The sequence below is a fragment of the Schistocerca piceifrons genome, chromosome 6 (genome assembly GCF_021461385.2).
Source record: "Schistocerca piceifrons isolate TAMUIC-IGC-003096 chromosome 6, iqSchPice1.1, whole genome shotgun sequence".
Classification (NCBI taxonomy): Eukaryota; Metazoa; Arthropoda; class Insecta; order Orthoptera; family Acrididae; genus Schistocerca; species Schistocerca piceifrons.
In genome coordinates this window covers 369,782,831-369,806,695 of record NC_060143.1, presented here as the reverse complement: position 1 = coordinate 369,806,695, position 23,865 = coordinate 369,782,831, and the positions used below count along the sequence as shown (strand labels likewise).

The following is a 23,865-nucleotide window of genomic DNA, read 5'->3' as shown; positions in this document are numbered from 1 at the left end:
TTCCGAAAGCCAGCCCCAGGTCTGATGGGCAACAGGTGACAGGGTAACACGTAATTTCCAGCCACAGGTTGACGGGTATGGTTTGCATGTAACACCTGGTACGGGCTAGGCCCAGGGAGAGGCGATTGCCTGAGCTTCTACCTTCCCAAATTGCCAATTGGTCCCTCTGTCAGGTGTTCCAGAGGTATGACCTGATGTATGAAGAATCACATAAGGCAGTTCGAAGGAGCACGCCATTGGAGATGCTGGCAGTCATGGGAGATTTACTCACAATGAGCCAATGATCATGTTTGCAGTCCATGTCTACCAAATGTAAACGGAATGAAGTTCCCGATTCAAAGACCCTCCCAGCTGCACCATGGTTCGTCGTGGTTTCACGTACTGAAGGTGGTCAGTCCATGGCAACAGTAAATCCATTTCTAATTCAGAAAGATGATGATGCAACTGCTGGTCCTGTGAAATCCTGCTCTTGTTTATGCAATAGCACTTTGCTTTTGGAGACTGCTTCTGATTCTCAACTACAGCAACTGCCTGCCGCTTCGCTTTCCATGGCTATCCTGTTTGTGTTGAGGTCCATAGAATTCTGAATTCTTCCCATGGTGTTATTTACACTACACTGCACAATGGTCTGAGCAAGGCAGAAATCCAAACATACATCTCTGATCAGGGTGTCACTGCCACCCATTGGGTGATGAAAAAGGTAAATGCATTCATGGTGCACACACACACACACACACACACACACACACACACGGATAAAGGAAAAAGTGCCCTACCTGGTCGCTCACAAGCTTTAGGCTAGTCACAAACCCTGCATTCTACCATCTGACACTTACAGTGTTGTTCTTGTTACATCTAGCACCATGAAGGACGTGGCCACACAGACGTGGAACCTCATATTCAGCACTGAGGTTATGAAATCGCCCATTGTCACGGTAGCATCGCTGTCTCCTCATCCAGCTGTGAAACAAGCCACCAAACATTCGCCTCCTAGGGTGAAGTCATCTGCTACACATCTGCCTGCTATACTCCCATGAAGACTTCCTACGTCCCTCCAGCCAACATACTTCTGACAAGGAGACAGCACGACCGTGGGGTCGGGGATTATTCCGAAACTGTGTGTGGTGAAAGAGGACCCCTAACACCTCACGTGGTTAAAACATTAGGACACACTACTCGGAAAATCCCAAGAAAAATTGACCTAAAGTTTCTTAGGTGCCTTACGAGTATAAAATGTTAGTCCATTGCCAAGCCGCCGTCTGGCCTAGATGGTTAGGGCTCGGACTCTTACGCCAGAGGTCTCGGACTCGATTCCTCCCCGGCATTTTTTTTTTCCTTCTGTTTCATTTTCTTTTGTTATTCCACCAATTATTCAAAAAGTTTCTCAAACCTACTTTATTTTTAAAACATTATTTTAGCTCAAGAATGTAAAGTTTTTCATTCACTGAAAAATATTTGTGCTCATTGTTCTATTTTGTTTTTTGGGGTTTCAAGGTTTAAAGGGGCTTTGTAAGAGTCCCCTTGGGATTATAATGGTCATCTGCACATAGGACTGTGCGCGAGCCGTGAGAAGTAAACAGTTTGTTTTTCGATTTTGTCATGAACAGACGTGCCTGTTTCAAATTTTATCGTGTTATTCCGATCTGAGGTTAAACTTGTCGATTTAAGAAGTTGCTGGCTCATCTGGAATAGGAGAAGAAATTCCTGAAGAATCCATTCATAGTGATCTATCAGAATTACGATTGAAGGACGCAGTGGTGTATTATGAAAAGCTGTTGATAGAAAATAATTTAATTGCATCGACATCTTCGGAAGAAATTTCTCGCAATGCTATGTTATTGGCCAGGGAACTTTATAATAGTACACTGGAACTTTTGGGTGAAAAAATATTCATAACTGAAGAGGAATTAATTCATGCTCATGAGGATTGTGAAGAATGTGAGGAAAACGACCAACAGTTTGAAGTGCCGCAAAGTTATTCGTCTCCAGACGAATATAAACCATCACCGAAAAGATTTAAAAGTGACATGATTCCCATTGCCTACAAAGTCGTGAATATTGCTAAAGCGCACCCGACATGGTCCTTGGTGACATTGCAAAAAAAAAGGATGCCGCCAATTGAAGAGAAAAGAATATCTTTCACAATGGGAGAAAGATATTAAAAGTGGTGGTACGTGAATGGATAAATTTGAGGCGATAGATTCGTGGACCTACGTCCGTTGTGGGGAAGCAAGACAGCAAATCAGCAAGTCATGACAGGAAATTTACAGCAATGAGCACTGGCTGTGGCTGCACAATTCATCAATTTCAAATGCAAGGCGTCTGATTGGTGGGTCACAGCATTTAAACAGAAGCACAGAATTTCACAACGCAAGATCACGAAACTGGTTTCGAAAAAAGAAGTGGTGTCAGATGTGCCGTTTAATCCCTCAATACCATGAGGATTATGTGATAAATACTGACCAAACAGGTAAATACATATTTTCTGCATACAAAATGTTTTTACCGATGTAAAATATATCAATTCAAATTTAATTATAGAAAAAAGATATTTACATATACATTTGAATATTATTTAATGTTAAAAATACTATTGTTTCAGGATGCCAATATCAATTTGTTTTCAACAGGACTCTCACTGAAAAAGGGAGTAAGACAGTTTTCGTGAAAAAGTTGGATTTGAATAAAGTGGTGCAATTGTACACCGCACAATATTCAATAACATTATCCGGAAAACTGCTCCCACATGTCTGCATATGCTTATAAGAAGCGACCGGTCATTTCGGACCTCGTATTCCCAAATTAATAGATGGCTATGCCAATACTTATACGAACGTCATCATAACATCATCGAAGTCCGGAAAATTAACAACAGTTTTATACATGGATTTTCTATGGAAATGTTTAAAATCTTATGTCAGGGAGAATAAATATTTATTTCTCATTGACTCTTGGGGAGGTCAAACGAATCCGAAGATATATGATGCAATTTTTCAAGATGACAAAAATATGCCAACTTGGTCTGTAAAAGTCATACCTCCAAAGTGCACTTCTTTGGTGCAACCTTGTGATGTTTACTTTTATAGGCAAGTTAAAAATTTCAAAAAGCGCTTGCAAAATTGCAGCGCATTGTTACAGGAGAATCGTGAAATTAATTCCCGGGAAGATGGTATAAAAATTCATTCTATAATTCACCATCAATTATCGTCACCAATATCCCGAGACATGATTCAATATGCCTGGTTTGCCTCAAAATTATCACAAACTCAGAACGTTTTCGTAAATGTTAATGGGCATGTCTTTGTACAGATTTATTGCAAATGCCCTGTGATTGTAAAAAATCCGCTTTTATATGTTGCGCAAGATGTTGGAAAAATTATTGCTTTGTTTGTTTTTACGATAATTACCACTGCGGTTCTTGTTTATAATTATTATATGTATAAAAATTAAATGTTTCCAAATCGACTTTGTTATTCTGATTAAAAACCCAATGTTTCTCCTCATATACTTTACAATGAAGAATGGAAAATCCACTGCCATGAATTGTGTTGTTGGACAAAAAGAAAATAATTTTTCTTCAATAATGTAACTAATTTGTTAAAGATAACATAGGTTTGGGCAACTTTCTGAATAATTGGTGGAATAACAAGAGAAAATGAAACAGAAAAAAAGTGCCGGAGGAGGAATCGAACCCGAGACCTCTGGCGTAAATGTTTGAGCCCTAACCATCTAGGCCAGACGGCGGCTCGGCAATGGACTAACATTTTATACTCACAGGACACCTAAGAAACTTTGGATCAATTTTTCCCGGGATTTTCCGGGTAGTGAGTCCTAATATTTTAACCACGTGAGGTGTTAGGGGTCCTCTTTCACCACACAAAATTTCGTACAAATCTCCGACCCCACGGTCGTGCCATCTCCTTGTTAGTTTTTCTCTGACAACCAGAAAGGCTCCACCAAGTCAAACGGTCTTCTCTGTTGCCAAATCGGAGATCCTCTTTGACATTGTCACCATGCAATGCCATTGCCTCGCCAAACACCATGTCGCCAGTGCGCCCTGCAAACCATTTTTCTGCACTGCTCTGCAGACCGACAGAGGAAGAGTGCCGACGCCTTTGTAGATCTCAGATAGCAGGATCGTCCAGCCTCTGCCCTCTGTAGCAGTGAGTCTCTGAAGGCTGGCACTCAACAATTGCCAAGGTGACATCCCTTCATTTTTTCCATCCTTGTCTTTCCTCATTATGGCTCTCCTTCAATGGAACGTTTGTGCTTTCGATCCAACAAAGAGGATTTACTGGTGCTCTTGGAATCACAGCATCTGCTTGTTCTCTGCCTTCAGGAATCAAAAGAATTTTGTCCTCACAACCGCTTTGAGCCTTCAGATTTCTTCCCAGACCGTTTTGACCTTTCCCCTGAGGATGGCATTCCATCTCGTAGGGGAGTCATAGTTGTGCTGCTCATATGGGGTGATGTGTGATGTTCATAGTCAACTGACAACCTGCCTTTCTAACTTGAACTTTTCACTTTGTGCTATTTACATCCTTCCATCATTCGTTGTCACCAGGGCAGACTTTCTCCAACTTATTGGACAGTTGCCTCCCCTTTCTGCTTCTCATTAACTTCAACACGCACCATCCTGTTTGGGGTTATCCCAGAACCTGTCAGAGATGAGCCCTCGTGGCTGCTCTTCTCAATCAACTTGACCTCCTCTGCCTTAACACAGGAGCACCCATGTTCCTTTCAGACTCTTCACACACCTATTCCCATTTGGACCTATCCTTCTGCACTACCCAGCTTGCCCAACATCTTGTGTGGTCCATTCTCTCTGACACATACTCGAGTGACCACTTCCTGTGAGCTGTCCATTTGCTGACTCCTACCCCACCTATGTGCACACCCAAATGGCAGCTTAGTAAGGCCGACTGGAGACTTTACTCCTCCCTGGCGACATTTGATGAACAACTTTTCCCCAGTTGTGATGACCAGGTGGAATATCTTATAAATGTTATCCTTACTGCCACAGAACATTCCAGTCCTCACACTTCCTCTTTACCACATCCTGTCCCGGTCCCTTGGTGAACTAAGGTACGCCACGATGCAATTCCTGCACGGAGATTTTCTCTCCGCATTTTTAACCATGTTCCTAAGAAAGTAAATTGCATTAATTATGAACAGCTGTGTGCATAGTGTCGTCACAATCTTTGTGATAGCAAGAAAGCTAGCTGGATTTCATTCAGTAGTTCTTTCAACAGTTCCATTCCACCTTCCATGGTGTGGGCCAACCACCGGCAGCTCTCTTGGACCAGGATACATCAGGATACATTCCCCCAATTTCCAGCGTGACAGTATAAGACAGTGTCATAGTGGACCCTACTGCCTATCTCCAACACCTTGAGCCACCATTTTACGGACATTTCGAGCTCCTCCCACAATCACCCTGCCTTCCTCCATTGGAAACGAGTGGAGGTGGCTCGAGTAACACTCTTCTTTTCCCAGAATCATGATTACTACTATGCCGCCTTTACTAGAGGGAGCTATATCATGCTTCATTCCAATCCTCCACCCCAGGGCCAGAAGATGTTTACATTCAGATGTTGCAGCACCTTTCTCTTGTGGGCAGGCACTTTCTGCTTAATGTGTACAACAGCATGTGGGCAGAGGGTACATTTCCCAAGCACTGGAATGAAGCTACTGTCATACCCATACCTAAGCCCAGGAAGGAAAAAATCTTCCTACTAACTACAGCCCCGTTTCTCTCACCAGCTCTATCACTGATGCCTGGCTGGTATGGTGGCGTGAGTCTCACAATTTACTAACCACTGCACAGTGTGGATTTTGAGTGCGCCCTTCTGCAGTTGACCACCTCATCACTGTATCCGCCCATGTCATGAATGATTTTCTGCAGACATCCCAGACTGTGGCCATGTTACTTGATTTGGAGAAAGCCTACAACACCTGCTGGAGGACTGGTACCCTCCGTACTACCTGCACGTGGGACCTCCCATGGCCGCCTGCCCCATTTCCTTGAGGAACTTTTAAAAGACTGAGTTTTCAAGGTACATGTGGGTTCTGCCTTGTCGGACACCTTTATCCAGGAAGACAGTGAGCCTCTGGGTTCCGTCCTGAGCGTCGTCCTCTTTGCTATCGCCACTAACCCTATCATGACCTGTCTTCTTCCGGGCGTCTCCTGTTCCCTTTTCATTGACGATGTTTGCCATCTATTGCAGTTATCCACGGACTTGTCTCATTGAGCAGCGACTTCAGAGAAGTCGCGATTGCCTTCGTTCATAGAACATTGACAGTGGACTTCATTTCTCCACTGACAAAACCATTTTTTATAAATTTCTGATGGCACAGTTGTTTCTTCAACTGTCTTTACATCTGGGGCCTGTTGCTCTTGAAAATATGAAATTCCTGGGGCTCATGCATGATAGGAAACTTTCTTGGTCCTCCCATGAGCCTTACCTGGCAGCTCACTGTAAATGTTCTACATGTCCTCAGTGGTACTTCCTAGGGAGCAGATTGTACCACAGTCCAATTGTACCAGTCCCTTGTCCATTCAAAATGGGGCAATGGGTGTTTGGTTTACACTTTGACACGTCTGTCCCTCTTATGCCATTTTAATAATATCCACCATTGTGGCATCCATTTGGCCACTGGTGCCTTTTACACTAGCTCGATTGAGAGCCTGCATGCAGAAGCTGCTGAATTACCGCTGTCCTACCATTGTGACTTTCTCCTCGACAGATACGCATGCCATTTGTCTGTCATGCATGGCCATCCATTGTATGCCTCCTTCTTGGATGATTCCATTAAATGCCGGTATGGGGCACGTCCCCTCCTGGAGTTCACTTTCGGTTCTTGCTTCAGCACCCTGTGTTCACCTTGGACTTCATTGGCTCCCTAAGGACACTATTCCAGTTCACTCTATCACCTTTAGTTTCACGTCCTTCACAGGGGACTTCACTATAGTACCTTTGTGTACACTGATGGCTCTCAGACTGACTGTGGTGTCGGTTGTGTCTTCATTATTGGCACTGGCATGTTTGGTATCAGCTTCTGGAACACTGCTCAGTATTTACAGCAGAGCTCTTCGCTCAGTATCCGACTATGCAGTACATCTGGCTGTCACTTGCTCACTCTTGGTGGAGCCACTGTGATGTTTGTGGGTATTACAGGAAATGAGCCTGCTGATGCTACTGCCAAGGCTGCAGTCTCTGTACCTCAGCACTCTGGTTCCTACATTCCCTCCAATGGTCTCTGTGTTTCTGTCTGCCAGCAGATGGTGTCCCTTAGGCATCACTACTGGCAGAGTGGGAACAGGACTCAGCAGCATGGCCAGGAGGACACTAGCATGACAGAATGCATGGCAAAGGAGCAACACAGTCTTGAAAGTTACCTAGCAACTGAGGAGAAAGGCACATGATCTATCTGCATTTGACTGAGGGCAGATTTTTATGGCCTGGAGGCTTGGTACAATTTTTCAGGTGTTTGAGGAGCGCTATGGCGAGTGATTTCACCAAGTGGAAAAACCACACATTACTTCCAGACATCATAAGCCGAGCAGACTGGTAAAACAGGACAGGCAGTGAACTGTGGCGAAACTAACATCAGACTTTAATGCTAAACAGAGTACAAGTGTGTGAACACATAGTGCACCGAACACCCCTAACGATGGGCCTCCAGAGCAGACGACCCATGCACATGCCAACATTAACATCTCAGCATCATCACTGAACGTTACGCAGTGGCAGAGCGTTCTTTATCATGCCACTTGGAGGGCATGAATCCATTGTCTTCTAGGGGAACAGCTCCTTGATACTATAAATGGGGTGGAGACAAGCTGGTGGCAACTCCATTATGTTCTCAGGAACTTTCACATGGGCATCCATGTGTCCAGTGGAGCTTGAGCAAGGCACCAAGATAGCCAAGTAGTATAATTATACTGTTTGCAGACCACCTACACTCTTTCATGATTATCATGTTTCCCAACAACAGTGGCATTTTCCATCAAGATAATGTTTCATGTCACAATACCAGGAGTACAATGTAGTGGTTCGAGGAACACAGTGATGAGTTCCAGTTGATGTGGTGGCAGTGTAAAGATAAAACATTAAGTAGTTCAAATCTATAACTGCAAAGCACAGCTTATCATCTTGCTGACATGCCCTTACTTATTTGGTTATGATTATAACTGGGAGGAGGGAGGAATGTACAAAGTTTTAATGGCATATTACACAAGTCCAATTTGTAGTGCACATGTTATAGAACAAACCCTTTGAAAGTTTCATTAATGAACAGTCCTATCTCTTCCATCACATGAGTGCAAAGTATAAGAGATGATCAAAAAATTTCCAATACAAGGCTGTACAATCTATACTTGGTATGGCAATCAGGCAAAATTGCCGCAAGCATTGAGGGCATCAATGTACCAGGTTGAAGGTAGTGGTTCGGTAAAACAGTCTCTTGCTGCTTGAAGAAGTTTGTAACTCCACCTGCATTGAATAGGAATTGTTGCCTTTCAAGGGCATTCTTTATGGGACTGAAGTTGTGATAATCGCATAGGGAGAGATCGGACCTATAGGGTGGGTCGTTGAGTGTGTCTCACTTTATTTGGCATAACTTCTGCATTACGAGATTTGCGATAGGAAGATATGCGTTATGATGAAGCAATGGCACCTCTTTGCACAACATTCCACAATGATGGTTTTTGACAGATATGCTGCCCCATATGCTTTCTTCATTCTGTGATGCATGTCAGCTGGTGTTTCTTCCAGTCAAGTAAAAAATAAAAACACGGTTTCAGTTTGGATGTATTTTGTAATATCACCATTGTTCACAAGTCTGAATTTACAGCATGCATGTCAGAAAGACGTGAATGCCACATTAAGTCCTTGTCTATGTGTTTGTGCTTATATACCACATCAGAGTCTTGCTACGTTGCGGCAATGCCCTCAAATGGAAACTCTTAAATTGCCACTTATTTTTAGTAAATGATTGTGTGGATATTTTTCTCTAAAAAAAAAGTTATGTAAATGGAGGCAAATTCTGTGGTGATGGTGGCCATGGGCATGGCAGGAAATCTCAAGAAAGGTGAGCACAGTAATGTTTGCAATTATGGAATGAAATTCTCCAGCAAACCAGGCAGAAGGTCCAACTCAGTGTGAGTGATAGACTCTGGTATAATTAATCCAGACTCATTCAAGAACCACTCTTACCTTTTAGCTATCATACATCATATTAGTACACATTTTTGTACTGTAGATACCTACAATTGTTCTTGTGTATGTAACTACTAATATTACTTGCAATAAAATAAGAGCAGGCTGTAGTAGATACCTCTTTCATGGAACATTCCAACATGATCAAAATAATATGCTTCTGAGGGAAATTAGCTTGTTGCCATTTTTGTAATGTGGCCATATGTGATTGTCTACCCCCTACACCTTTCAGCATCTTACAAGAGGGACCAGTTCAAGCACTATCATCCCAAGCTGTCAGTAATTTCATTGTTTTTACCAGTCACGATACATTTGTTCCTTTCACGTGAAACTGCTGATCTGTGTATGAAAAACTCTGGCATAAATTTTTGCCAAAATAAACACATGTTACTGATTTCATTTCAGCTGACCACAATAAGCTTTGGGCCCTTCTCATAAATTGGACATTCTCCCACACTGCCCACCTGTATTGTAAGCATTCAGTAGTGTGAATTAACGCTGCTTAAGTCTCGTATGACAATTCCACAGATTAGTTCTTGTTGTCACAAGTTCATTTCTGACGAAACTCTATTTTACGACTTTCATGATTGAAAAATTCCATTTCTGTGGTCAAATTCCAAAAGTTTAAATATAGCATTTAAGAAAAGTTAAGTTCATTCTTTCACTACTTTGTTATAAACTATTGTGACATTTCTCTACAGATTGAAGATGTATGATAAAATTGATACTTTTTCAGAGGGCACAAGAACTGTCTGATGTTCTAGAAAACATAGCAAAAGAGCAAAAGTTTTCATCTTTTGAGGTGTTTTATCTGGAAAATCCTATACATCAAGTATTCAAAGAATGGACTGAGAAAGGAAACCAAGTATGGCAGCTTTTGGATCCAGTTGACAGTTTTCATCCCAATCAGGTAAGATATTTTATGGTTTTGAGAAGAATGTTTTTGAGATACACACACACACACACACACACACACACACACACACACACACACACACACACACACACACACACACCCACCAATGAGTGTTCATTTCAAATTAGTTACTGCTTATTGGTTTTAGAGTCCATGAAGTTCCCTTGCATTACTTGTTACTCAACCATCACCAATAAAAGAAGTGTAGCTGCAGCATTTAAGTTGCTATGTAAACAATGGCTTTATAAATTCTGCTTAGATGAACTTCTGCATAATGTTAAAATTGACTTGCTAGCCAACAGCGCAAGTTTACACATTTGCAAACTTCAACAGAACTGCTGAGGTATACAAAACTCATTCTAATGTCTGATAATTATACTCTTGAGACTTGCAGATCTTCATAGTACACAAATAACATGATCTTTTACAGTTATGGAAATGTATGTTGTAACCATCATATTTAACTGATACACCCTTGCACATACTGATAAACCACTTATTTATAATATACACTCCTGGAAATTGAAAGAAGAACACCGTGAATTCATTGTCCCAGGAAGGGGAAACTTTATTGACACATTCCTGGGGTCAGATACATCACATGATCACACTGACAGAACCACAGGCACATAGACACAGGCAACAGAGCATGCACAATGTCGGCACTAGTACAGTGTATATCCACCTTTCGCAGCAATGCAGGCTGCTATTCTCCCATGGAGACGATTGTAGAGATGCTGGATGTAGTCCTGTGGAACGGCTTGCCATGCCATTTCCACCTGGCGCCTCAGTTGGACCAGCGTTCGTGCTGGACGTGCAGACCGCGTGAGACGACGCTTCATCCAGTCCCAAACATGCTCAATGGGGGACAGATCCGGAGATCTTGCTGGCCAGGGTAGTTGACTTACATCTTCTAGAGCACGTTGGGTGGCACGGGATACATGCGGACGTGCATTATCCTGTTGGAACAGCAAGTTCCCTTGCCAGTCTAGGAATGGTAGAACGATGGGTTCGATGACGGTTTGGATGTACCGTGCACTATTCAGTGTCCCCTCGACGATCACCAGTGGTGTACGGCCAGTGTAGGAGATCGCTCCCCACACCATGATGCCGGGTGTTGGCCCTGTGTGCCTCGGTCGTATGCAGTCCTGATTGTGGCGCTCACCTGCACGGCGCCAAACACGCATACGACCATCATTGGCACCAAGGCAGAAGCGACTCTCATCGCTGAAGACGACACGTCTCCATTCGTCCCTCCATTCACGCCTGTCGCGACACCACTGGAGGCGGGCTGCACGATGTTGGGGCGTGAGCGGAAGACGGCCTAACGGTGTGCGGGACCGTAGCCCAGCTTCATGGAGACGGTTGCGAATGGTCCTCGCCGATACCCCAGGAGCAACAGTGTCCCTAATTTGCTGGGAAGTGGCGGTGCGGTCCCCTACGGCACTGTGTAGGATCCTACGGCCTTGGCGTGCATCCGTGCGTTGCTGCGGTCCGGTCCCAGGTCGACGGGCACGTGCACCTTCCGCCGACCACTGGCGACAACATCGATGTACTGTGGAGACCTCACGCCCCACGTGTTGAGCAATTCGGCGGTACGTCCACCCGGCCTCCCGCATGCCCACTATACGTCCTCGCTCAAAGTCCGTCAACTGCACATACGGTTCACGTCCACGCTGTCGCGGCATGCTACCAGTGTTAAAGACTGCGATGGAGCTCCGTATGCCACGGCAAACTGGCTGACACTGACGGCGGTGGTGCACAAATGCTGCGCAGCTAGCGCCATTCGACGGCCAACACCGCGGTTCCTGGTGTGTCCGCTGTGCCGTGTGTGTGATCATTGCTTGTACAGCCCTCTCGCAGTGTCCGGAGCAAGTATGGTGGGTCTGACACACCGGTGTCAATGTGTTCTTTTTTCCATTTCCAGGAGTGTAGTTTGCTGTAGCAACAAATAAAATGAGAAAAAGGAGTAACATTTTTGAGTAGAACTTAATTTCAGTGAATAAAGAACTTAAGTATTTGAAATGTGTAAATGAAACTAAGCTAGTCTTTATTGCAGCACCTGGAACTGTAGTAAATTTGCAAGAACTGGAAAACCCCAAAGTAAGTAAGTCTTTTCTCTATCGGTTGCCCATAGCTACACATTGGGCTGATAAAAAAAAAGTGAAAAAATATTAACTGCCACTTTGCTTTGTTTATTATTTCTGCAGTTGCACAGATCATTTTGTTCTTTTCATTAAAAAGCTATGGCAGTGTTCTGTAAACTTGTTCAGAAACTTGCCATGTTAAGCATGCAACTTGTCTTATAGTTGAAATAAATCATTGTAGTTCTATCATAAGTTGCACTGATTAACAGACCAAATTAAAAAGTAATTTATATCGACAAATCTTCTGACTTTCCTGGTGAAAAACGTTCAATACATGGCCCTTGGGATCACCACTGGATCTCATCCACATCTCTACTCAGAAACTACGATGAAATGCATAGCAAAGAGTGCATCCCATTGTACCTGTTAGAATTTTTACCTGTTCCATTCATGTATGGAGCACAGGATGAATGACCTTTTACATGCCTCAGTGCATGCTGCAATTAATCTAATCATGTCCTTGCGATCCTATTACAGTGATATGTAGGGGGTTGTGGTATACCAAGTGATCAATAGTATCCGGACACCACCAGAAACATACTATTTTCATATTGGGTGCATTCTGCTGCCACCCACTGCCAGGTACTCCATATCAGTGACCTAAGCAGTCATTAGACATCATGAGAGAATAGAATGGGGTGCTCTGCGGAACTCATGGACTTTGAACATGGTCAGGTGATAAGGTGTCACTTCTGTCATATGTCTGTACATGAGATTCCCACACTCCTGAGCATCCCTAGATCCATTGTTTCCGATGTTATAGTGAAGTGGAAACGTGAAGGGACACTTACAGCACAAAAGTGTACAGGCCGACCTTGTCTATTGACTGACGGAGACTGCCAACAGTCGAAGAGGGTCGTAATGTGTAACAGGCAAACATCTATCCAGACCATCACACAGGACTTCCAAACCGCATCAGGATCCACTGCAAGTACTATGACAATTAGGCGGGAGGTGAGAAAACTTCGATTTCACGGTCAAGTGGCAGCTCATAAGCCACACATCACACCGGTAAATGCCAAATGACACCTTGCATGTTGTAAGAAGCGTAAAAATTGGACAATTGATCAGTGGAAAAAGTCTTGTGGAGTGACGAATCACAGTACACAATGTGGTGATCCAGTGGCAGGGTGAGAGTATGGCGAAAGCCCATTGAATATCATTTGCCAGTGTGTGTAGTGCCAACAGTAACATTCAGAGGGGGTGGTGTTATGGTGTGGTCACAGTTTTCATGGAGAGGGCTTGCACCCCTTGTTTCGCGTGGCACTATCACAGCACAGGCCTACATTGATGTTTTAAGTTCTTTCTTGCTTCACAGTGTTGAAAAGCAATTGGGGATGGCAGTTGCATCTTTCAACACGATTAAGCACCTGTTCATAATGCAGGGCCTTTGGTGGAGTGGTTATACAACAATAACATCCCTGTAATGGACTAGTCTGCACAGAGTCCTGAACTGAATCCTATAAAACATCTTTGGAATGTTTTGGAACAATGACTTCATGTCAGGCCTCATCAACCGACATCGATATCTCTCCTCAGTGCAGCACTCTGTGAAGAATGGGCTGCCATTCCCCAAGAAACCTTCCAGCACCTGATTGAATGTATGCCTGCGAGAGTGGAAGCTGTCATCAAGGCTAAGGGTGGGCCAACACCATATTGAATTCCAGCATTACCAACGGAGGGTGCCACTAACTTGCAGCCAAGTGTCTGGATACTTTTGATCACAGTGTATATTCCTAGCACCACAATTCAAAGCCAGTTCTTGAAACTTTGTAAACAGGCCTTCTCTGGATGGTTTTCATCATCTTCAAGAGTCTTACCAGTTCAGTTTCTTTAGCATCTGTGACACACACTGGTCAAACAAACCTGTGACCATTTGTGATCCCTTCTCTGAAGACATTAAAATATTGCATATTAGTCAAATTTGGTTTATGTCTTAATATTCTGGATCCATATTCTAGGACAAGTCACACATGTTATTTGTAACCAATTTTCTTTGTAGACTGATTGCACTCTACAATATCCTACCAGTAAACCACAGACTGCCACCTAATTTACCACAACTGAGCCTATGTGATCACTCCATGTCATATTCCTATGAAGTGTTACACCCAGTTCTTTGTACAAGTTGATCAGTTCCAACTGTGAATCTGATATAATTACAGGATACATTTTTTAATGTTGTGGAGTTGCCAATCTTCGCAACACTCTGAAATATTATCTAGATCTGGTTAAATATGTATGCAGTTTATTTCACACAGTACATTACATATAACTGCATAATTTGTGGGAAGTCTGAGCTGTTAATATGTCCACATGGTCATAAATATGCAACATAAACAGCCAGGGCCCCAACACTTCCCTGGGCCATACTCTTAAGTAATTTCTACATCTGTGATGACTCTCCACCGAAGATAACTTGCTGTGTCCTCTTGACAAAAAAAAAAAATTCCAGTCAAATATGGCTTGATACCCTGTACAATTGTACTTCTAATAATAAGTAGTTGCAGTACTGAGTGAAATGCATTTTGGAAATCAAGGCATCTGCATCTGCCAGACTACCTTGATCCATGGTTTTAACCAGACACAGAAATTGTGTTTCTGCACTGCCTCCCTCTTTATGGTTAATAAAAGTGGACTGTATATTTAACATTGCATTGTGAGACAATTACAGGTACATCTGCATGGATTGACAGTCATGACCCACCTCCCCTTATTCTGCCCGTCCCATTGTGTGGAAACCCAGGTAGCCTTACTTGCTGTGTGCTGTCACCACAAGTTGGGTTCCAATTACTGTGTGCAACCAATGACCTCTGACTGCCACAAGATGGGTAGCACATTGTCTTCATTCAGGAGAACAAATGTACCTGGCTGTAGCTTGTCATTTGTTGATGATCACTTAGAACCTCTGCTGCAGCTGTGGTAGGTAACCCTTTAACCATTGTATCCACACATGCTGCTTACACTGCTGCATTAGCTGCCATCTTGACAACCTCTATGAAGGCTCTGGCACTTACCGAGGGTTCGCTGATAGAGAGTCAAATGCTTTTTTGATATTGATAAATACTGCATCTGTCTTATTGCCCTGATCCAAGGTTTTTAGTATGTTGTGAGGAAAGTGCAAGATGGGTCTCCCATGATCAATGTTTTTGGAATCCGCGTTGGTTGGCATGGAGGTCATTCTGTTTATCTCGCAATATTTCTTCCAGGCAACAGCTTGATATCAGATGAAGACTGGTGGTTAAGGCATGCAGGCAAGCAGCTGATAGCAACAGTTGCTGCTTGCGAGCACTAACCAGCAGTCCCCATCTGATGATATCAAGCCCTCACCTCAAAGAGGCAACCACAATGGGATCCATAATTAGTTTTACAATAATATGACTTCATTTCCTGCATAAAAATATAGTAAATCTGGGCTCTCTATTTCCACTATTAAATTGACTATTCAGCATACCCTTAAAGAACTGATACTGTAGATTCAATGTCAGAAGACACAAGACAAGGAAATACTGGACTTCTGTGATGAAGGTGGTAACATTTGCTTGCTAGATGAACAAATTCTACCATTGTTTATGAGAATCCAATTGAGATGATGGGAAACTGGCTGATTTAATGGACTTTTTTATTACATTAGATATTGACAATGTGACATTTTCACATTATCGGAAAATAGACTAGTATTCTGTGCCAGTAAATTAACAGTAATACATGGTAGTTCCATATGGCTTTTTGTGGCTGTATCATATCACTGTCAGTTTCACAATTGAAGGCAGTTGTACTGAGGGCATCAAAAAACTAAATGTCGAAACAACACAATTCATTTCAAATGGCAACATTGAAACTGTCAAAGTTTCTCAGGAAGGAAGTTCTAACACAGACATTATTTGCTAGCATTGCAAATTAACTTTTTTTGTCATCGTACTCGGTTGCGCAGTACTCCTGAATTTTACAAAGCTATAACTCCTTAATACTACATTTTATTGCGTAGTACAAGTGATATTTTTGCTTGCAAAAAAAAAAAAAAAAAAAAAAAAAATTGTTTTACAATACATGGTAATAAAGATTATGTATAGATGAACCATGGACCTTGGACCTTGCCGTTCGTGGGGAGGCTTGCGTGCCTCAGCGATACAGATATCTGTACCGCAGGTCCAACCACAACGGAGGGGTATCCGTTGAGAGGCCAGACAAATGTGTGATTCCTGAAGAGGGGCAGCAGCCTTTTCAGTAGTTGCAGGGGCAACAGTCTGGATGATTGACTGATCTGGCCTTGTAACACTAACAAAAACAGCCTTGCTGTGCTGGTACTGCGAACGGCTGAAAGCAAGGGGGAACTACAGCCGTAATTTTTCCCGAGGGCACGCAGCTTTACTGTATGGTTAAATGATGATGGCATCCTCTTGGTTAAATATTCCGTAGGTAAAATAGTCCCCCATTTGGATCTCCATGCGGGGACTACTCAAGAGGATGTTATCAGGAGAAAGAAAACTGGCGTTCTACGGATCAGAGCATGGAATGTCAGATCCCTTAATCGGGGAGGTAGGTTAGAAAATTTAAAAAGGGAAATGGATAGGTTAAAGTTAGATATAGTGGGAATTAGAAGTTCGGTGGCAGGAAGAACAAGACTTTTGGTCAGGCGAATACAGGATTATAAATACAAAATCAAATAGAGGCAATGCAGGTGTAGGTTTAATAATGAATTAAAAAAAATAGGAGTCCGGGTAAGCTACTACAAACAGCATAGTGACCGCATAATTGTAGCCAAGGTAGACACGAAGCGCACGCCTACTACAGTAGTACAAGTTTATATACCAACTAGCTCTGGAGAGACGAAGAAATGTATGATGAAATAAAAGAAATTATCCAGATAATGAAGGGAGACGAAAATTTAATAGTCATGGGTGACTGGAATCCAGCAGAAGGAAAAGGGAGGGAAGTAAACGTAGTAGGTGAATATGGATTGGGGGTAAGAAATGAAAGAGGAAGCCGCCTGGCAGAATTTTGCACACAGCACAACTTAATCATAGCTAACACTTGGTTCAAGAATCATAACAGAAGGTTGTATACATGGAAGAAGCCTGGAGATAGTGACAGGTTTCAGATAGATCATATAATGCAATTTTGTCATATGATGACATGATGGAGACCATGGCTGTTGTTTGAAGACAAATGTTGATGGTGTTAGGACTGAAAGTAAATTTGTGGCTGGTTGCTGTCCTAACACCATCAAGATTATATAATGGGAAGACAGAGATTTAGGAACCAGGTTTTAAATTGTAAGACATTTCCAGGGGCAGATGTGGACTCTGACCACAATCTATTGGTTATGAACTGTAGATTAAAACTGAAGAAACTGCAAAAAGGTGGGAATTTAAGGAGATGGGACCTGGATAAACTGAAAGAACCAGAGGTTGTAGAGAGCTTCAGGGAGAGCATTAGGGAACGATTGACAGGAATGGGGGAAAGAAATACAGTAGAAGAAGAATGGGTAGCTTTGAGGGATAAAGTAGTGAAGGCAGCAGAGGATCAAGTAGGTAAAAAGACGAGGGCTAGTAGAAATCCTTGGGTAACAGAAGAAATATTGCATTTAATTCATGAAAGGAGACAATATAAAAACGCAGTAAATGAATCAGGCAAAATGAAATACAAACGTCTCATAAATGAGATCGACAGGAAGTGCAAAATGGCTAAGCAGGAATGGCTAGAGGACAAATGTAAGGATATAGAGGCTTATCTCACTAGGGGTAAGATAAATACTGCCTACAGGAAAATTAAAGAGAGCTTTGGAGAAAAGAGAGCCATTTGTATGAATATCAAGAGCTCAGATGGGAACCCAGTTCTAAGCAAAGAAGGGAAAGCAGAAAAGTGGAAGGAGTATATAGAGGGTCTATACAACAGCGATGTACTTGAGGACAAAATTATGGAAATGGAAGAGGATGAAGATGAAATGGGAGATATGATACTGAGTGAAGAGTTCGACAGAGCACGAAAAGACCTGAGTCGAAACAAGACCCCGGGAGTAGACAACATTCCATTAGAACTACTGATGGCCTTGGGAGAGCCAGTCCTAAGAAAACTCTACCATCTGGTGAGCAAGATGTACGAGACATGCAAAGTACCCTTAGGCTTCAAGAAGAATATAATAACTCCAATCCCAAAGAAAGCAGGTGCTACAGATGTAAAAATTACCGAACTATCTGTTTAATAAGTCACGGCTGCAAAATACTAACGCGAATTCTTTACAGACGAATCGAAAAACTAGTAGAAGCCGACCTCGGGGAAGATCTGTTTGGATTCAGTAGAAATGTTGGGACACGTGAGGCAATACTGACCCTACGACTTATTTTAGAAGCTAGATTAAGGAAAGGCAGTTATAAGAGTCGAGGGACATGAAAGGGAAGCAGCGGTTGGGAAGAGAGTGAGACAGGGTTGTAGCCTCTCCCCGATGTTATTCAATCTGTATATTGAGCAAGCAGTGAAGGAAACCAAAGAAAAATTTGGAGTAGGTATTAAAATCCATGGAGAAGAAATGAAACTTTTAGGTTCGCCGATGACAGCAAAGGACTTGGAAGAGCAGTTGAACGGAATGGACAGTGTCTTGAAAGGAGGATATAAGATGAACATCAACAAAAGCAAAACGAGGATAATGGAAAGTAGTCGAAATAAGTCGGGTGATGCTGAGGGAATTAGATTAGGAAATGAGACACTTAAAGTAGTAAAGGAGTTTTGCCATTTGGGGAGCAAAATAACTGATGATGGTCGAAGTAGAGAGGATATAAAATGTAGATTGGCAATGGCAAGGAAAGCGTTTCTGAAGAAGAGAAATTTGTTAACATTGATTATAGATTTATGTGTCAGGAAGTCTTTTCTGAAAGTATTTGTATGGAGTGTACCCATGTATGGAAGTGAAACATGGACGATAAGTAGTTTGGACAAGAAGAGAATAGAAGCTTTCAAAATGTGGTGCTACAGAATAATGCTGAAGATTAGATCTGTAGATCACGTAACTAATGAGGAGGTATTGAATAGAATTGGGGACAAGAGGAATTTGTGGCACAACTCGACTGGAAGAAGGGATCGGTTGGTAGGACATGTTCTGAGGCATCAAGGGATCACCAATTTAGTATTGGAGGGCTGCGTGGAGGGTAAAAATCGTAGAGGGAGACCAAGAGATGAATACACTAAACAGATTCAGAAGGATGTAGGTTGCAGTAGGTACTGGGAGATGATGAAGCTTGCACAGGATAGAGTAGCATGGAGAGCTGCATCAAACCAATCTCGGGACTGAAGACGACCACCACCACCACCACCACCACCACCACCAACAACAACAACATATATGAAGCAGTTTTCATTTTAAGAAGAAAATTTTCAATAAGCAAAAATCAGCTGTCCTGAAGGAGAAAAACACGGTATTTTGTCATTATTTGGCCTCACACAAAAACAAAATGCAATTCATAAAACAAAATTATATTTACTGCCTCCTAACTACATTATCTGTTCGTATATACTTTTTCAAGCAAGTAAATTCTGATGTATTGTTTATCTGAAATTATTCCTGGTCTTCCAGTTTCCCAGCAGTGTCTAAACTTTACCGAACAACCTTCACAAAAAATGTCCATTCAGAATTGCTTCCACCAGTGAAACTGCCAACACTATATTCACCCTTTTTGTAAGACTGGCACGTTCACCATGACTTTCACTGTTGAACTGAGTGACCTGAAATTGTGTTGACAATTCGTATAGCATGAATACACCATTCTGTAGTGTTATTCCACACTGTTTCATCGATGGACAATGTAAATATATCAACAAATGTGTCACCTCTTTAGGAACGATTGTGGAGACCAAGAAAGTTAAGTGCTGGGAATGGCATGGGAGCTGAATTTCAGGAGAACTTTAACTCTGCAATATTAAGTCAAAGAGTATAGATAATAAATATGATGGAAAGTGGACTATTTTGAAAATAGGTGTACAGTGAACTACTACAAGTTAAAATTGCTTGAACAAGGCATCATTAGTGTGAGAAAGTCAGTTTTTGCTGATGAAATTAACAAGTTCTGAGCCACAGGAAGAGGAATACTACAGGCACAGGCGAAGGAACCATGTAAACACCCTGGGTCGCACCTTCAAATCAGGATGATGACTATCATGGACATAGATCCATACAAGACCACATTTACAATCTTCAGTTCTGATTTCAACCCTAGGATGGCAGACCCTGTCAGTGAGAACATGGGAAAGAGTGACACACATGTCTGAAATGGCAGGTCTCAGGAGGTGTTGATATTCTGCAAGGATACTAATTCTTTCCAAATTGAGTGGTGAAGCAGCTTTCCTTGTCTGCAGAAATGATGACACTGCCATATGTCTGCAGGTAGTGGAACTCTATAACCCAAAATTCTCAGTTGTTGGGATGAAGGCATTGTCTTCCAAATCAATACGAATTATAAAAATGTATGGAAGAATCACTGGGGGGGGGGGGGGGGGGGTGGGGGGGGGGGGGGTGTAAGAATCATCCACCTATTAAACAGGTAGGAGATGAAAAGGCAGTGTTGCTCCCAATGCGAGAATATCCATACTTCAGTTACCATTGTTTGAGAATGAGAACACTTGGAGACTTGCAACAAACTATACACATAAATTCAAATCTTTACCACACTTTTTCTCGCTGCCAACCCCTACAAAATGATGAAAGGAAAAATGTTTATTGCTTACTGCACTTTTTTCTGTTAATGCAGGCGAGCTGCCACATAAATCATGACATTTTAATTTACTACTACTTTACTAGTGGTATTTGTGACACACTTTGCAGACAGTACTCATAGCACTTGTATCTCTCTTTAACTGCCACAGAATACATGAAAAACTAGTGCATCATACAAAACATTTAAATTACTTTGTTGCTACTATCTATTTGCAATACTTTTTGCACGCAGGTTGACACACAAACAAACACAAACATACACACAAAACTCAAGCTTTCGCAACCAACGGTTGCTTCATCAGGAAAGAGGGAAGGAGAGGGAAATACGAAAGGATGTGGATTTTAAGGGAAAGGGTAAGGAGTCATTCCAATCCCAGGAGCGGAAAGACTTACCTTAGGGGAAAAAAAGGACAGGTATACACGCGCGTGCCCGCACGCACACGCACACACACACACACACAAGCAGACATTTGTAAAGGCAAAGAGTTTGGGCAGAAATGTCAGTCGAGGCGGAAGTACAGAGGCAAAGATGTTGTTGAAAGACAGGTGAGGTATGAGTGGCGGCAACTTGAAATTAGCGGAGGTTGAGGCCTGTTGGATAACGAGAAGTCTGGTTTGAATTGATTGCTTATTTTTCTTTGATCTGATAAGTGCTGTTCTCTTTGCTATAGGTGTTTACGTCACTCTAAGCTGAAAATGCATTACTGTACTGTGTCATGCATTGTTTGCCTCATTCTGATAATAAGTGTTTACGGCCTGTCGCCGCTCGCGGCATGGCTTGCTTTCGTGCAAGCTACCGCCGCTTACAATTAAAAAAAAAGGGGGAAGAGGAATCGTCTCATTAGCGAAACAGTGGCAAGAGACTATTTGTTGTTACTTACTCTGCTGCTTTCTTTGATTATGGTCAACAAGAACCAAAAATAGACTGCGTATGACAGAAGATGTTCCGAACCACAGTTAAGCGAAAATTTTTCTCCGTTTGAAAATCTTTGCAGACGCCTTTTTAGTACATTACGTTCTGCACAGAAATTAGAGTCATCCTAGATTTAAAAATCTATTCAATTGCCGTTTCATTTCTGACTATCACCATTAGGCATAAGAATAATACGAATATAAACATGACATGATATGATATGTATATTCTTCCGCGTTTGCTGTTTTCTCACTCTAGTTTCGTAGTTTATTATGCAGACAGGATTTAAATGAGATAGCAGCAAACACGAAATAATACATGGCAAAATGTTTATATTCGTATTATTCTTATGGTGAAGAGTTAGGAAAAAATTCAGAAAGTAGAGTTGGCCATATTGGCAAACATCCCAAACAGTCTTGCCAGTTGGATTTTCGTAGCACATTGAAATGCTGCTACATTCGAAGATGAACAATACGGAATTTGTATTTACTTCGTTGGATAATGTAGGAAAATGCAGTGGTCGAAACTCAGGGCGGAGAAAAAAAGCTTGTCTTCCACCTGTTTTTTAATTCATGTAATGACGCAGAGGTTTTGGCATCAGTATTTATCTTTGTGCCTGCGAAGCAAGCCTGTGTAGCGCTACATTTTTTCGACGGCAGAAGTTAGTTGTGGCGGCACCTACCAACATTTTTCAGAACTTTTGCGTACTTTGCACTCTATTCTAAGCTACAGGCAGTTTTTTGGATTACAAAAACAAAAAAGTGCGGTATAAATTCGAGTAAATATGGTATTTGGAAGTTTCTTATTCTTTCCAATAATATAAATGTGATGTATGACATTTAGTAAATATGAGTTAACATGTTTTCATTTTTAATGTAATACTGAAAAATAAGCTGTCAAAAGGTAACACAAAACTGGCCACAAAGTAGTAATTTTTTCCCTGCACAATAATAGTAACATTTAAATCATGAGTTAACACTTTAACAAAAACCCATTGACAGAACAGAAACTGATGCAAATTTTACTTCACAGTTTGTAAAACTATGCTCTTTTCTGTAAGTAGCTCTACTCTCCACTGCAGATATATAGTGTGCCCAAACAGTAATGGTGTAGTTTTAAATGGTCACAGAAAAGCAATGAAAGTACGTGAAACAAGATGGAAATGAAAGGGAAACTCTCCAAGTGTGCATACCTGTTCAATGCAGTTCAGTGTGTCTTCCATTTTTCTCCCTACACACCACTAAATGATATTCTAGTTTGTCGCACACAAATGTAACGGTATTTTGTGTAAAAACTTGTTACTTCAAATAACTCCAACAGTTTAAGTGTAGTGGTGTTAGGTCTGGGAATCTTACTGTCCATGACTTGAAATCACTCGTTTCCGTCCACTGCTGGGGAAATTTTGTATCCAGAAACCTGTGAACATTGTTCCCATAGTGTGGAGGAGCGCTGGCTTGTTGAAGGGTGACACCTTTTGCAAATTATGGCAGTGCATAGAATTGCAACATGTCAAAGGGATAGTTTGACATCACAGTCTTCCCCACAAAAAGTGGGGTTATAATTGTATCATGGCACATCACAGGTTCACCTTAGGAGTGTTACATCAAGCTCATCTTTTGACAGTGATGAACTAAATATTTTAGTTGATCTCGTGAAGCATATCTGTAACAAACTCAAATCATTTGCATATATCACTTGGACACATGCACACAGGGTTTTTGGGGCTCCTTAGTTATTCCGTATAGCTTCTACAGACTTGGCACTTACCCCATCAGAATGTGTTTTGTCGAACAAATTGCTTATCTCAACAATTAACGTTACTTCTATGTGGTGGCTCTTCATGGTACACACAACAATATTTATGTTTAAAGTTGGTCATGGATTCTAATTTAGCAAGCCACAGAACACACTGAACTTTCCTCCGTACCATCCACATCTTGACTGACATGGTCTTATCTCCT

General features: G+C 42.0%; 1 protein-coding gene across 2 annotated transcripts in view; it reads left to right on the top strand.

Moving 5' to 3' along the window:
- The window catches only part of LOC124803114 (acyloxyacyl hydrolase-like), a 55,832-nt gene that overhangs the window by 30,852 nt on the left and 1,115 nt on the right, over positions 1–23,865 (top strand). Inside the window, exons 10-11 of one of the 2 annotated variants that reach the window (XM_047264278.1) lie at positions 9,958–10,131; positions 12,197–12,476. In XM_047264278.1, coding sequence (XP_047120234.1) covers positions 9,958–10,131; positions 12,197–12,211 — 189 coding nt within the window. In that variant the 3' untranslated portion in view covers positions 12,212–12,476. Of the gene's footprint in view, positions 1–9,957; positions 10,132–12,196; positions 12,477–23,865 lie in introns of those variants that run through there. The other variant, XM_047264277.1, reaches the window with a different exon arrangement.